This window comes from Mobula hypostoma, chromosome 9 (genome assembly GCF_963921235.1).
Source record: "Mobula hypostoma chromosome 9, sMobHyp1.1, whole genome shotgun sequence".
Lineage (NCBI taxonomy): Eukaryota > Metazoa > Chordata > Chondrichthyes > Myliobatiformes > Myliobatidae > Mobula > Mobula hypostoma.
Genome location: NC_086105.1, coordinates 99,346,030 through 99,359,181, shown reverse-complemented (window position 1 = coordinate 99,359,181; position 13,152 = coordinate 99,346,030). Strand labels below are relative to the sequence as shown.

Sequence of the window (13,152 nt, the reverse complement as noted above, 5' to 3'; positions counted from 1 at the left end):
TTGCCCATCCCAGTCTCAAGCTGGTGCAGGATTCTTCCTTCTCAAAAAGAAAGATGGGAGGGTGATCTTCATCCCTGCATTGACTACCATGGACTCAACAATATCACTATCGAGAACCAGAAACCACTACCCTCTTCCCTCAATGGATAGTGCCTCTGATCCACTCTGTGGGGCTCAGATCTTCACCACACTGAATCTTTGGTGTATTTTCAAACTGATCTGCATTTGCCAGCGAGATGAGTGGAAGATGGTGTTCATAAAACCCACTGGCCACTACAAATACTTAGTAATGCCTTTTGGAATTTCCAACAGTCCAGCCATTTCCAAGCCTTCACTAACAAGAGGCATGCTACCTCTGTCTCTCTACCTATGTCTATCTCAATGACATCCTCATCTTCTCTAAGGACCCCCAAGACCATGTCTGTCTCGTCTAGTTAATGTCTTCTCAAAGACCAAATGTATTGCAAATTAGAGAAATGCCAGTTCCACACCACAATCCTTTCCTTCCTGGGTCACATCCATTCACCCCAGGGTCTAATCATAGACCTCGAGGAAGTGCGTGCTGTCATTGAATGACCCCACCCACTATCTCAAACAACTACTGTGCTTCTTGGGCTTTTCCACTTCTACTGCTGTTTTAACAGAAACTACAACCAAATCATGCTCCTCTCACCTCCCTACCTCACAGATAATCTGGTCTGTTGCAACAGACCACGATTTCAAGGAGCTCAAGAGATGCTTGACCATCACTCACATTCTACACCGTCCAAACCCCCACAGGCCTTTTGTGGCAGAGATGGATGCATCTGCTAGGGCAATCTCTTCCAGCAAGCACTAGGTGGAAGACATACTCTTGTGCCTTCCTCTCCGGCACGTTCAACTCCACACAGTTTTGCCTGATGACCTGGAGAGTCATTCCATAAGACGCTTACCGTTACGGATTGCCAGAGTGATAAGGCTTTTGAGGTCAGTGAGCATCTCCCAGATAGACATCACGCAATAGGCCTTGGAGGAGTAGAGACATTGGCTGATGGGAAACACCAAGCTCTTCCTGATCTGGTCTGACCACCAGAACCTGATATCCATTTAAGAGACCTGCCAGCTTAACCCATGTCAGGCTCACCATCTCCATCTGACCCAGCTCCCGGAACACTAAGGTGGACGCCCGTTCGTACCAGTTTGACACAGCAGAAGCAGAGATTGACCCTCAGCCCATCATTCCATCCTCCCAGATCCTCACCCTGATCATCTGGGACTTTGAAGATGGCAGGTGAAGCTAGGCGGTTGGGAAAGGTAAAGGGTTGGAGAAGAAGGAATCTGATAGGAGAGGAGAGTGAACAATGACAGAAAGGGATGATGGAGGGGCACCAGAGAGAGGTGATAGGCAGGGGAAGAGAAGAGGTAAGAGGCCAGAGTGGGGAATAGAAGAAGAGAGAAGGGGGCAGGGATTTTTTTTAACAGAAGGAAAGTTTGATTGTAGCCTCAACTCTCCATTCCTGCATACATGGTGAAACCGCCCCCCCCCCACCCTACCCCTTTTGTTATCAGGAATTAACTTCTGTCTGTTTGTGTCATAAGCAAATTTAGCGACCACACCTTCACTGCCTTATTCCAAGTCATTTGCAAAAAGTATAAAAATGGAGGCCACATCTATTGGGAAATATAGAGGAGGTTGATCCAAAGGCAGAACTGTGGAGACAAATTAGCAGTAAACAAAATTTTACGAATAAACTACAAAATAACGAGCCATGAGGGGCCACAAAACAGGAGAGAACAGATACATAACACAACAGGCAACAAGTTAACTGAAGGAACGACTGGTAGAGGCTGGCTGGTTCGATGGGTGAACAAGGACTGTTGATGAGAACTGGGTTTAAATAGGCTGCAGGTGATAAGTTAGAAACGAGTGGCAGGTGACTCCAGGTAACTGGGTAGAGACTGAGAGGTGTCTGCCTGTGCAGACATGACAGGACCTCATATCCCATCCCTGACCGGCATCTCATGGCCCAGGATGAGCTGGATGGACCAGATGGATCTCTCAATGAGTGATGGATCCAAGATGAACAGGGCGACTCTGACTCTTGCATCCTGTGCATGTGGTTTAGCACACAGCTTCATGTGCTCTGGAGCTGTATGCATTTTGAAACCTCGCTGAAAATTGTTTCTGATGTTGCTTTAATCTCATTTGCATGTGCCTTCCCTCAGCCGCACTCTGGTGGCTCCCAGACTGAATATCTGATTCTGCTGGTTCCAGCCCTAATTCTCGTGTCACACATGCCTAGTCCTGCTTCTTCCCAGCACTGGTCCCTATTCCTGGTTCTGTTGGTTTTCAGACCCAATTTCCATCCCAGATCCTGCAGCTTTCCAGCCCCAGTCACTACCCTTGTCCTCCTGTTTCCCAGGTCGAATCCCCACCCCAGATTCTGCCAATTTCCAGCCAAAAATCCCTGACCCTGCTTTTCTCCCCGAGCTGTTTTCGGCTCTGTATTCATGCCACAATCAAGCCTTGTTCTCCCCATTCAAATCCAGTGCCAGTCACAGGTTGTCTCAGGTTGTGTAGTTGAGAAAAAGGAAATTTAAAAAAAACAGGAAGAATCATTGTGGCAGAGGAACAGAGAGAATCTGAATCACAAAGGAAGTGTGAAAGAATTTCAGCATTGAGAGTCACATATTGGGAAATCTGGACATGAGATTTCACCTCCAGGATTACAAGGCTATTTTACAATATCAAATATTTTATTCTTCTTTGAATCAGGGAAGATGTTGAGATTCCATTAAATGATATAAGGAGAGATTCATGAAATTGAACTTAAGCTCCTCAAATTAAGAATTTGATTGATGAAGTCCTAATGATATTTCAGTGCATACACAGTACTACATATTTCCTGTTGAGATTTGAGTGTCACCGACAATGTCAGTCCACAAAGTTTCCTAACAAATAACAAGCAAGCTTGGAGTGATACCCAGCTGTGTTTACCTAACAATCTTCTGCATAATTATTCATTCTTATACTCATCAGGTGTGAAACCACGTCAGTGTGGGCTGGAACTATGATAGACCTGACAAGAGAACAGCATGTTCCACTTTTAGAAGAGACATTACCGAGTCCTGTTAATGCTTTGGTGCCTTTGTGGCTTAAAGATGAGGACAGATACCACAACAACTCACATTCATATCTAGTTCTGACACAGAAATAATTGGTGTGGTACTCACAGTGAGTCAGGTCGACAATTCTAGAGCTTATAAGTTTCAGAATGAGATCAGAAGTTAGAAGAATTTTCACCTCTAACCTCAGCCTTGTGTCCCAGCAATAGATGATAATATTAGGGCAATTAGAACCTGTCTAAAGGATCTGGTAAACATTTCGCTGGAGAACAGAGTGAGAGGTGGCCCGGAGAGGCTGGCATCCGATGCCCTCTCTCAGAAAAGCAGGCCTGTTGGTGGCTGCTGCACAGTCCGTGAGTGAAGTGCTGGCTGCCAGTTTACCTGGGGACTGCCTGCTCACCTGAAGTGAGAAGCTGGAAGGTGATAAGTGGGAAGAGGTGAAGGACTGAAGAACAAGGAATCTGATAGGACAAGAGAACAGGTGGGAGGAAAACCAGACTGGCAAATGGAAAGAGGGTGGATATGGGGGATTCACTAATTCATCAATTAGTGAAATTGATGTTCATATCATCATGTTGCAGGCCAAACCTGAGTGTTGGCCTTATTGTGGCAGTAGAGGAAGCCATGGACAGACAAGTAGGAATGGGAAGCAAATTTAAATGTGTGTAGAGGAGGCAAATGGGGAGCATTTTGTCGAGCACCTTCTGTCTGTTGCAAAAGGTAGGCTATCCCAGTGGACATCCATTTCAATTTGGCTTCTTATTCCCCCCCACTTCTCTCTTCTTTTGTTCCCCATTCTGGTTTCCCTCTCACCCATTTTCTTCTCCTTGCCTGCCCATCACTTCCCTCTGGTGCACCTATTGCTTCTCTTTCTCCCATGGTCTCCTGTCCTCCTCTATCAGACTCCTTCCTTAGCCCTTCACCTCTTTCACCTATCACCTCCCAGCTCACTCACCCTCTTGCTTGACCCCTCAGCTGATTTCACCCATCACTTGCCAGCTTGTACTCCTTCCCCTTCCCCCTCTGGCTTCTTTCCAGACCTGATGAAGGGCCTCAGCCCGAACTGCTAGTTCCAGCCCAAACCAGATCATCAAGTTCACTGATGGCTGGCCCCATCAACAACGATGATGAGATGTTGTTCAGAGAGGGGTCAGAGCGGCTGGTAGAATGGTGTGAGCACAACAACCTGAGTCTCAAAGTGGACAAGACCAAAGAGGTGACTGTGGACTTTAGGAAGGTGCAGGTCGGCCACTCCTCGCTGCACATTAAAGGCTCCTCCAGAGAGAGTTAGGAACACCAAGTTTCTGAGAGGGCACATAATGGGTGATATCACCTGGTCCCTCAACCCACTTCGTTGGCCAAGAAAGCACAGCAGCATCTCCACTTCCTGAGGAGACTGAGGAGAGCAAGGCTCCCCAGTCCCCAGTTTTTACAGGAGCACCACTGAGAGTGCCCTGACCAGCTCCATCACCATCTGGTCTGGGAATGGCAAGACATCTGGCCACAAGACCCTGCAAAGGACTGAGAGGATCATTGGGGTCTCTCTTCCGCCCACCGGAGATATTTTTCAGGAACGTCACTTGAACAGGGCCCTTAGCATTGTCAATGATCCCTCCCATCCATCCAACAATCTCCTTCACCCCCGACCATCAGGCAGAAGGTACTGTACTGTACAAGGACTGTTAGGATGGGAAACAGCTTCTTCCTCCAGGCCACGAGACGACTGAACTCCCTGCCACCACCCAGGTCTCATCACGTATGAAGAACCAGTAGCATTATACTGTTTACTTTTTAACTTTTATTGTAAATGCCCCTTATTATTTGTTAATCTATTTGTGGTAATATTCCCTTGTGTTGTGTGTGAGTTATATATATTGTGTTGAGCACCTTCGTCCAGAGTAATGTTGTTTCATTTGGCGGTGTACCTGTATGCCATTGAATGACAATAAACTTGAACTTGAAATGTCAACTGTTTATTCCCTTCCATAAATGCTGCCTGACTTGCTGAGTTCCTCCAGAATTGTATGTGCGTTGCTCAGGCACACATCCTGCTCTGTGCTGATGTACCCCACAGCTGGTGACCGAGAGGATTCAAAGCCCCAGAAGCCAAGAGCAGCAAGCGAGAACACCTTGATAATCCACTTCAAGCCAGCCGGATGGAAAAACTTATTTTCAGCAGAAGCACGGGACATCAACCAATATAAATATCCAAGCATTTCACAACTCCATTTAATATCCTCCTTTGCAATCAGGGTGTTCTTGGGCTATATTCTTACTTGGATTTGAAAAGGTCCTGAGGGAGAGACGTTACTCGGAGGGATTTGAACAGTGAGAAGGGAACGGATGGGCTTACAGCCGCCTTACCTGGACTTGCAGTCAGTGGAATACGCTCCCTCCCCAGCTACAGGCTGACGAACTGACTGGCGATTCTGGAACTGCTGCATCGTGCAGCTTCTGGGCACCAATATGAGCAGGATGGCGTGCTGAGTTGGAGGAAATTATGCAAGCCTAAAAGAGGAAAACCAGTAACATCAACTAGTGAAGAAATAAGCACCATTAGAGTGACACTGTGTTCAGAACTTTTCCGACTCAGCATCTGTGGCACACCCACTTATACATTGCGATCACACTGTGCCAGCACCAAACTCCCAGCTTTACCTGCTGTGATCATTTGTGACTCCACTCAAACACCGTGGATGAAGGGTTAAGGGTCCAATGCACTCTTCAGATCAGATTCAGTTTATTCAAACTATAGAACAGATGGTTAGTGTTTCTGCACAATGTTCCACTTTCTATTCATAAACTATGTAAATATACTTGCACTAACTTCCCCCTAGTACACATCACACAGAAACACAGAACCCTTACTGGAATACGTTGCACAAAAGAGAACATCCCTTTCGAAGTATAATGTATGGGTATACAAAGCCCCTCTTTGAATTCACTGCAGGCACATGGGACGTGCAGCATGGATGCTTGGAAACTTCCCTGAAGCACAGTCAATGGATACACACACCCAATCCTAGAAAACATTGCTTGGACCTCTCCGGGAGTAGACGACGTAAGTAAACAGAGCCCTAAATGGAACACACTGCATGTGTACACAGAACCGCCCCTGGAATACTTTGCTAGGAGAACCATTCCTCAAGGCTGCAGGAATCGTTGATACAATACATATCAACAGTACATTGAATTTCTATAACAACCAACGTTATGATGAGCTACGTACAGGCCTCCGAACAGCAGCCAAGATGTAGAGTACAAATTACAGTGGGAGACAGAAAAAGCATGTCAAAAGGACAATGTTATGATAGTCATGGGGGAATTCAATATGCAGGTAGATTGTGAAAATCAGGTTTGTGCTGATTTTGAATCCCAAGAGAGAGAATTTGTAGAATACTTACAGGATAGCTTTTTAGAGCAGCTTGTGGTTGAGCCCACTAGGGGATCCGCAATTCTGGATTGGGTGTTTTGCAATAAACTAGATTGGATTAAGGAGCTTCAGGTAAAGGAACCATTAGAAGGCTATGATTATAATATGGTAAGACCCACTCTGCAATTTGAGAAGTTAAACGTATCAGTATTATAGGCTGTTGGAGCAGTGCTGCCAGGATAATCAAGGACACGACCCACCCAGCCAACACACTTTTCACCCCTCTTCCCTCCGGGAGAAGGCTTAGGAGCTTGAAGACTCGTACGGCCAAATTTGGGAACAATAAGACTGCTGAACAGATCCTGACCTGGATCTGGGCCGTACCCTCCAAATATCTGGACCTGCCTCTCGGTTTTTTTGACTACCTTACTTTCCCTTTTCTATTTTCTATTTATGATTTATAATTTAAATTTTTAATATTTACTATCGATTTGTACTCCAGGGAGCACGAAGAGCAAAATCAAATATCGCTGTGATGATTGTATGCTCTGGTATCAATTGTTTGGCGACAATAAAGTATAAAGTATAAAGTATATTACAGTGGAGTAAAGGGAATTACAGAGATATGAGAGAAGAGCTGGCCAAAGTTGATTAGAAGGGGACACTAGCAGGGATGACAGCATAGCAGCAATGGCTGGAGTTTCTGGGAGCAATTCAGAAGGTGCAGGATAGATACATCCCAAAGAAAAAAGTATTCTAAAGCCAGGATGACACAACTATTGCTGACAAGGAAAGTCAAAGCCATCATAAAAGCAAAAGAGGACATACAATAGTGCAAAAATTAGTAGGAAGTTAGAGATTGGGAAGCTTTTAAAAACCTTCAGGCAACTAGAAATGCCATAAGGAGGGAAGAGATGAAATATGAAGGTAGGGCAGCCAATAATATCAAGGAGGATACCAAATGTTTTTTCAGATATATAAAGAGTAAAAGAGAGGCGAGGATAGATATTGGACCATTGGAAAATGGCGCTGGAGGGGTAGTAATAGGGGACAAAGAAATGGCGGATGAACTGAATAAATACTTTGCATCAGTCTTCACTATGGAAGACACCAGCAGTATGCCATAAGTTCGAGAGTGCTGGTGGCAGAAGTGAGTGCAGTTGCTATTACGAAGGAGGAGGTGCTTCGGAAGCTGAAAGATCTGAAGGTAGATAAATCATCTGGACCAGATGGTGTACACCCAACAGTTTGAAAGAGGTAGCTGAAGAGATTGTGGAGGCATTAGTAATGACCTTTCAAGAATCAATCGATTTTGATATTGTTCCAGAAAACTGGAAAGTTGCAAATGTCATCCCACTCTTCAAGATGAGAGGGAGGCAGAAGAAAGGAAACTATAGGCCAGTTAGTCTGAACTCCATGATTGGGAAGATGTTGGAGTTAGTTGTTAGGTTTGTGGCTTCGGAGTACTTAGGAGACATATGGTACAATAGGCCAAAGTCAGCATGGTTTCCTTAAGGGAAAAGCTTACCTGACAAATCTGGTGGAATTCTTTGAGGAAATAACAAGCAGGATAAACAAAGGAAAATTGGTGGATGTTGTGTACTAGGATTTTCAGAAGGCTTTTGATAAGTTGCCACACATGAGGATGCTTAACAAGTTAATAGCCCGTGGTATTACAGGAAAGGCACTAGCATGGATAGAGCATTGGCTGATTGGCAGGAGACAAAGAGTTGGAATAGAGGGAGCCTTTTCTGATTGGCTGCCAGAACCTAGTGGTGTTCCACAGGAGTCTGTCGAGACTGCTTCTTTTTACGTTGTATGTCAATGATTTGGATGATGGAATTTGCAGAGGATATGAAGACAGGTGTAGGGGCAGGTAGTGTTGAGGAAGCAGGGAGACTGCAGAAGGAGGTAGACAGAGGTAGACAGATTAACAGAATGGGCAAATAAGTGGCAGATGAAAGACAGTATCAGGCACTTCGGTAGAAGGAATAAAAGTGTAGACTATTTTCTAAACGGAGAGGAAGTTCAAAATCAGATGTGCAAAAGGATTTGGGAGTCCTCGTGCAGGATTCCCTAAAGGTTAACTTGCAGTCTGGGTCCATGATCAGGAAGGCAAATGCAGTGTTAGCACTCATTCCGAGAGGACTGAAATATAAAAACAAGGGCACAATACTGAGGCTTTAAAAGGCAATGTGAGGCCTCACTTGAGGTATTGTGAACAGTTTTGGGCCCCTTATCTAAGTAAGGATGTGCTGACATTGAAGAGGGCTGAAGGGAGTTTCTTGTAAATGATTCCAGGAATGAAAGGCTTATCACATGAGGAGTGTTTGATAGCTCTGGGCCTGTGCTCACTGGAATTTAGAAGAATGAGGTTGGGGGTGGGGAACTTCATTGAAACCTATTCAACATTGAAGGGCCTAGATAGAGTGGATGTGGGGAGGATATTTCCTATAGCGGGGGAGTCTAGGACCTCAGAATAGAGGGACGTCCATGTAGATCGGAGTTGAGGAGAAATTTCTTTAGCCAGACGGTGGTGAATCTGTGGAATTTGTTGCTCCAGGCAGCTGTGGAGGCCAGTCACTGGGTATATTTTTGATTAGTTTATGAGAACACTCAGTCCTCTTTTATTGTCACTTAGAAATGCATACATGCATTAAGAAATGATACAATGTTTCTCCGGAGTGATATCACAGAAAACAGGACTGACCAAGACTAACACTGACAGAACCACATAATTTAGGGGCAGATTATAGCAGAGGTGTAAACACAAAATAATCTGCAGATACTGGGGTCAAAGCAACACTCACAACACGCTGGAGCAACTCAGCAGGTCGGGCAGCATCTGTGGAAATGATGAGTTGACGTTTCGGACCGGAACCCTTCGTCAGGACTGAAGAGGGAAGGGCCAGAGGCCCTATAAAGAAGGTGGGGGGAGGGTGGGAAGGAGAAGGTTGGTAGATTCCAGGTGAAAGACCAGTAAGGGGAAAGATAAAGGGGTGGGGGAGGGGAGGCAGGGAGGTGATAGGCAGGAAAGGTGAAGAAAGAACAGGGGAAAACACAATGGGTAGTAGAAGGAGGCGGAACCGTGAGGGAGGTGATAGGCAGCTGGGGGAGAGGGCAGAGTGACATAGGGATAGGGGAAGGGAGTGGGAGGGAATTACTGGAAGTTGGAGAATTCTATCTTCATACCAAGGGGCTGGAGACTACCTAGACGGTATATGAGGTGTTGCTCCTTCAGCCTGAGTTTAGCCTCATCATGGCAGTAGAGGAGGCTATGTATGGCCATATCTGAATGGGAGTGGGAAGCAGAGTTAGAAAACGTAGAAAATAGGTGCAGGAGTAGGCCATTTGGCCCTTCGAGCCTGCACCGCCATTCAGTATGATCATGGCTGATCATCCAACTCAGAACCCTGTACCAGCCTTCCCTCCATACCCCCGATCCCTTTAGCCACAAGGGCCATATCTAACTCCCTCTTAAATATAGCCAATGAACTGGCCTCAACTGTTTCCTGTGGCAGAGAATTCCACAGATTCACCACTCTCTGTGTGAAGAAGTTTTTCCTAATCTTGGTCCTGAAAGGCTTCCCCTTTATCCTCAAACTGTGGCCCCTCGTTCTGGACTTCCCCAACATCGGGAACAATCTTCCTGCATCTAGCCTGTCCAATCCACAGGATTATGGTGTCAGCCAACTCTGTCATGGGTTGAGGACATCTTCAAGAGACAACATCTCAGCAAGCTGGAATCCGTCATTAAGAACACTCACCATTTGGGCATGCCCTATTCTCATGACTACCATCAGGAGGGAGGTATAGTAACCTGAAGACCTACAATCAATGATTTAGAAACAGCATCTTCTCCAGCATCAGATTCCTGAATTGTCCATGAACATAACATTGTTTTTCCTTTATTCTGCACTATTTCTTTACTTATGTAGTTTTAATGTATTTTACTGTACTGCTGCGGCAAAACATCATATTTCTCATTATGTACAGCATTGGTAATAAAACTGATCCGGATTCTGATTCTGATGATAGGAGTTGCTACAAGTTATTTCATGCTATTTAGTCTAGCCCATCTGTTACCTTTGGGATATTGTAAAGAGAATGCAGATGGTCATGAGTACTGCGAGTCCATCACTCAAATCAGACCCCTGTCCATTGAGTCTACTTACAATTCCTGCTCCTCAGAAAAGCAGCCAACATAATCATGGACAATTCCCATCCCAGTCATTCTCTCTTCTCTCCTTTCCTTTTGAATAGAAGTTACCAAAGCTTGAGAGCACACACTTACCGACTCAAAGACCATAGAACCATAGAACCATTGAAACTACAGCACAGAAACAGGCCTTTTGGCCCTTCTTGGCTGTGCCGAACCATTTTCTGCCTAGTCCCACTGACCTGCATACGGACCATATCCCTCCATACACCTCCCATCCACGTATCTGTCCAATTTATTCTTAAATGTTAAAAAAGAACCCGCATTTACCACCTCGTCTGGCAGCTCATTCCATACTCCCACCACTCTCTGTGTGAAGAAGCCCCCCCTAATGTTCCCTTTAAACTTTTCCCCCCTCACCCTTAACCCATGTCCTCTGGTTTTTTTCTCCCCTTGCCTCAGTGGAAAAAGCCTGCTTGCATTCACTCTATCTATACCCATCATAATTTTATATACCTCTATCAAATCTCCCCTCATTCTTCTACGGTCCACGGAATAAAGTCCTAACCTTTCTCTGTAACTGAGTTTCTCAAGTCCCGGCAACATCCTTGTAAACCTTCTCTGCACTCTTTCAACCTTATTTATATCCTTCCTGTAATTTGGTGACCAAAACTGAACACAATACTCCAGATTCGGCCTCACCAATGCCTTATACAACCTCAACATAACATTCCAGCTCTTATACTCAATACTTCGATTAATAAAGGCCAATGTACCAAAAGCTCTCTTTACGACCCTATTTACCTGTGACGACACTTTTAGGGAATTTTGTATCTGTATTCCCAGATCCCTCTGTTCCACTGCACTCCTCAGTGCCTTACCATTAACCCTGTATGTTCTACATTGGTTTGTCCTTCCAACGTGCAATACTTCACACTTGTCAGTATTAAACTCCATCTGCCATTTTTCAGCCCATTTTTCCAGATGGTCCAAGTCCCTCTGCAGGCTCTGAAAACCTTCCTCACTGTCTACTACACCTCCAATCTTTGTATCATCAGCAAACTTGCTGATCCAATTTACCACATTATCATCCAGATCATTGATATACATGACAAATAACAATGGACCCAGCACTGATCCCTGTGGCACACCACTAGTCACAGGCCTCCACTCAGAGAAGCAATTCTCTACCACCACTCTCTGGCTTCTTCCATCGAACCAATGTCTAATCCAATTTACCACCTCTCCATGTATACCTAGAGACTGATTTTTCCTAACTAACCTCCCATGCAGGACCTTGTCAAAGGCTTTACTGAAGTCCATGTAGACAATATCCACTGCCTTCCCTTCATCCACTTTCCTGGTAACCTCCTCGAAAAACTCCAACAGATTGGTCAAACATGACCTACCACGCACAAAGCCATGTTGACTCTCCCTAATAAGCCCCTGTCTATCCAAATGCTTGTAGATTCTGTCTCTTAGTACTCCCTCCAATAATTTACCTACTACTGACGTTAAACTCACCGGCCTATAATTTCCCGGATTACTTTTCGATCCTTTTTTAAACAACGGAACAACATGAGCCACTCTCCAATCCTCCGGCACTTCACCTGTAGACAGCGACATTTTAAATATTTCTGCCAGGGCCCCCGCAATTTCAACACTAGTCTCCTTCAAGGTCTGAGGGAACACCCTGTCAGGTCCCGGGGATTTATCCACTTTAATTTTCCTCAAGACAGCAAGCACTTCCTCCTTTTCAATCTGTACAGTTTCCATGGTCTCACTACTTGATTCCCTCAATTCCATAGATTTCATGCCAGCTTCCTTAGTAAATACAGACGCAAAAAACCTATTTAAGATCTCCCCCATTTCCTTTGGTTCCGCACATAGCCGACCACTCTGATCTTCAAGAGGACCAATTTTATCCCTTACAATCCTTTTGCTCTTAATATACTCGTAAAAGCTCTTTGGATTATCCTTCACTTTGACTGCCAGGGCAACCTCATGTCTTCTTTTAGCCCTCCTGATTTCTTTCTTAAGTATTTTCTTGCACTTCTTATACTCCTCAAGCACCTGATTTACCCCCTGTTTCCTATACATTTCATACAACTCCCACTTCTTCTTTATCAGAGTTGCAATATCCCTTGAGAACCAAGGTTCCTTATTCCTGTTCAATTTGCCTTTAATCCTGACAGGAACATACAAACTCTGCACTCTCAAAATTTCCCCTTTGAAGGCTTCCCACCTATCAATCACATCTTTACCAGAGAACAACCTGTCCCAATCCACGCTTTTTAGATCCTTTCTCATTTCTTCAAATTTGGCCTTCTTCCAGTTCAGAACCTCAACCCTAGGACCGGATCTATCCTTGTCCATGATCAAATTGAACCTAATGGTTTTATGATCACTGGAGCCAAAGTGCTCCCCTACACAGACTTCTGTCACTTGCCCTAATTCGTTACCTAACAGGAGATCCAATATTACATCCCCTCTAGTTGGTCCCTCTATATATTGA

At 44.9% G+C, this 13,152-nt stretch overlaps 1 protein-coding gene across 4 annotated transcripts in view; it reads right to left on the bottom strand.

Moving 5' to 3' along the window:
* baiap3 (BAI1 associated protein 3) overlaps positions 1 to 13,152 on the bottom strand; it is a 313,607-nt gene that overhangs the window by 283,705 nt on the left and 16,750 nt on the right. For all 4 annotated transcript variants that reach the window (XM_063058746.1, XM_063058745.1, XM_063058744.1 and 1 more), the window contains one exon: positions 5,470 to 5,613. In XM_063058746.1, coding sequence (XP_062914816.1) covers positions 5,470 to 5,549 — 80 coding nt within the window. In that variant the 5' untranslated portion in view covers positions 5,550 to 5,613. The remainder of the gene's footprint in view (positions 1 to 5,469; positions 5,614 to 13,152) is intronic.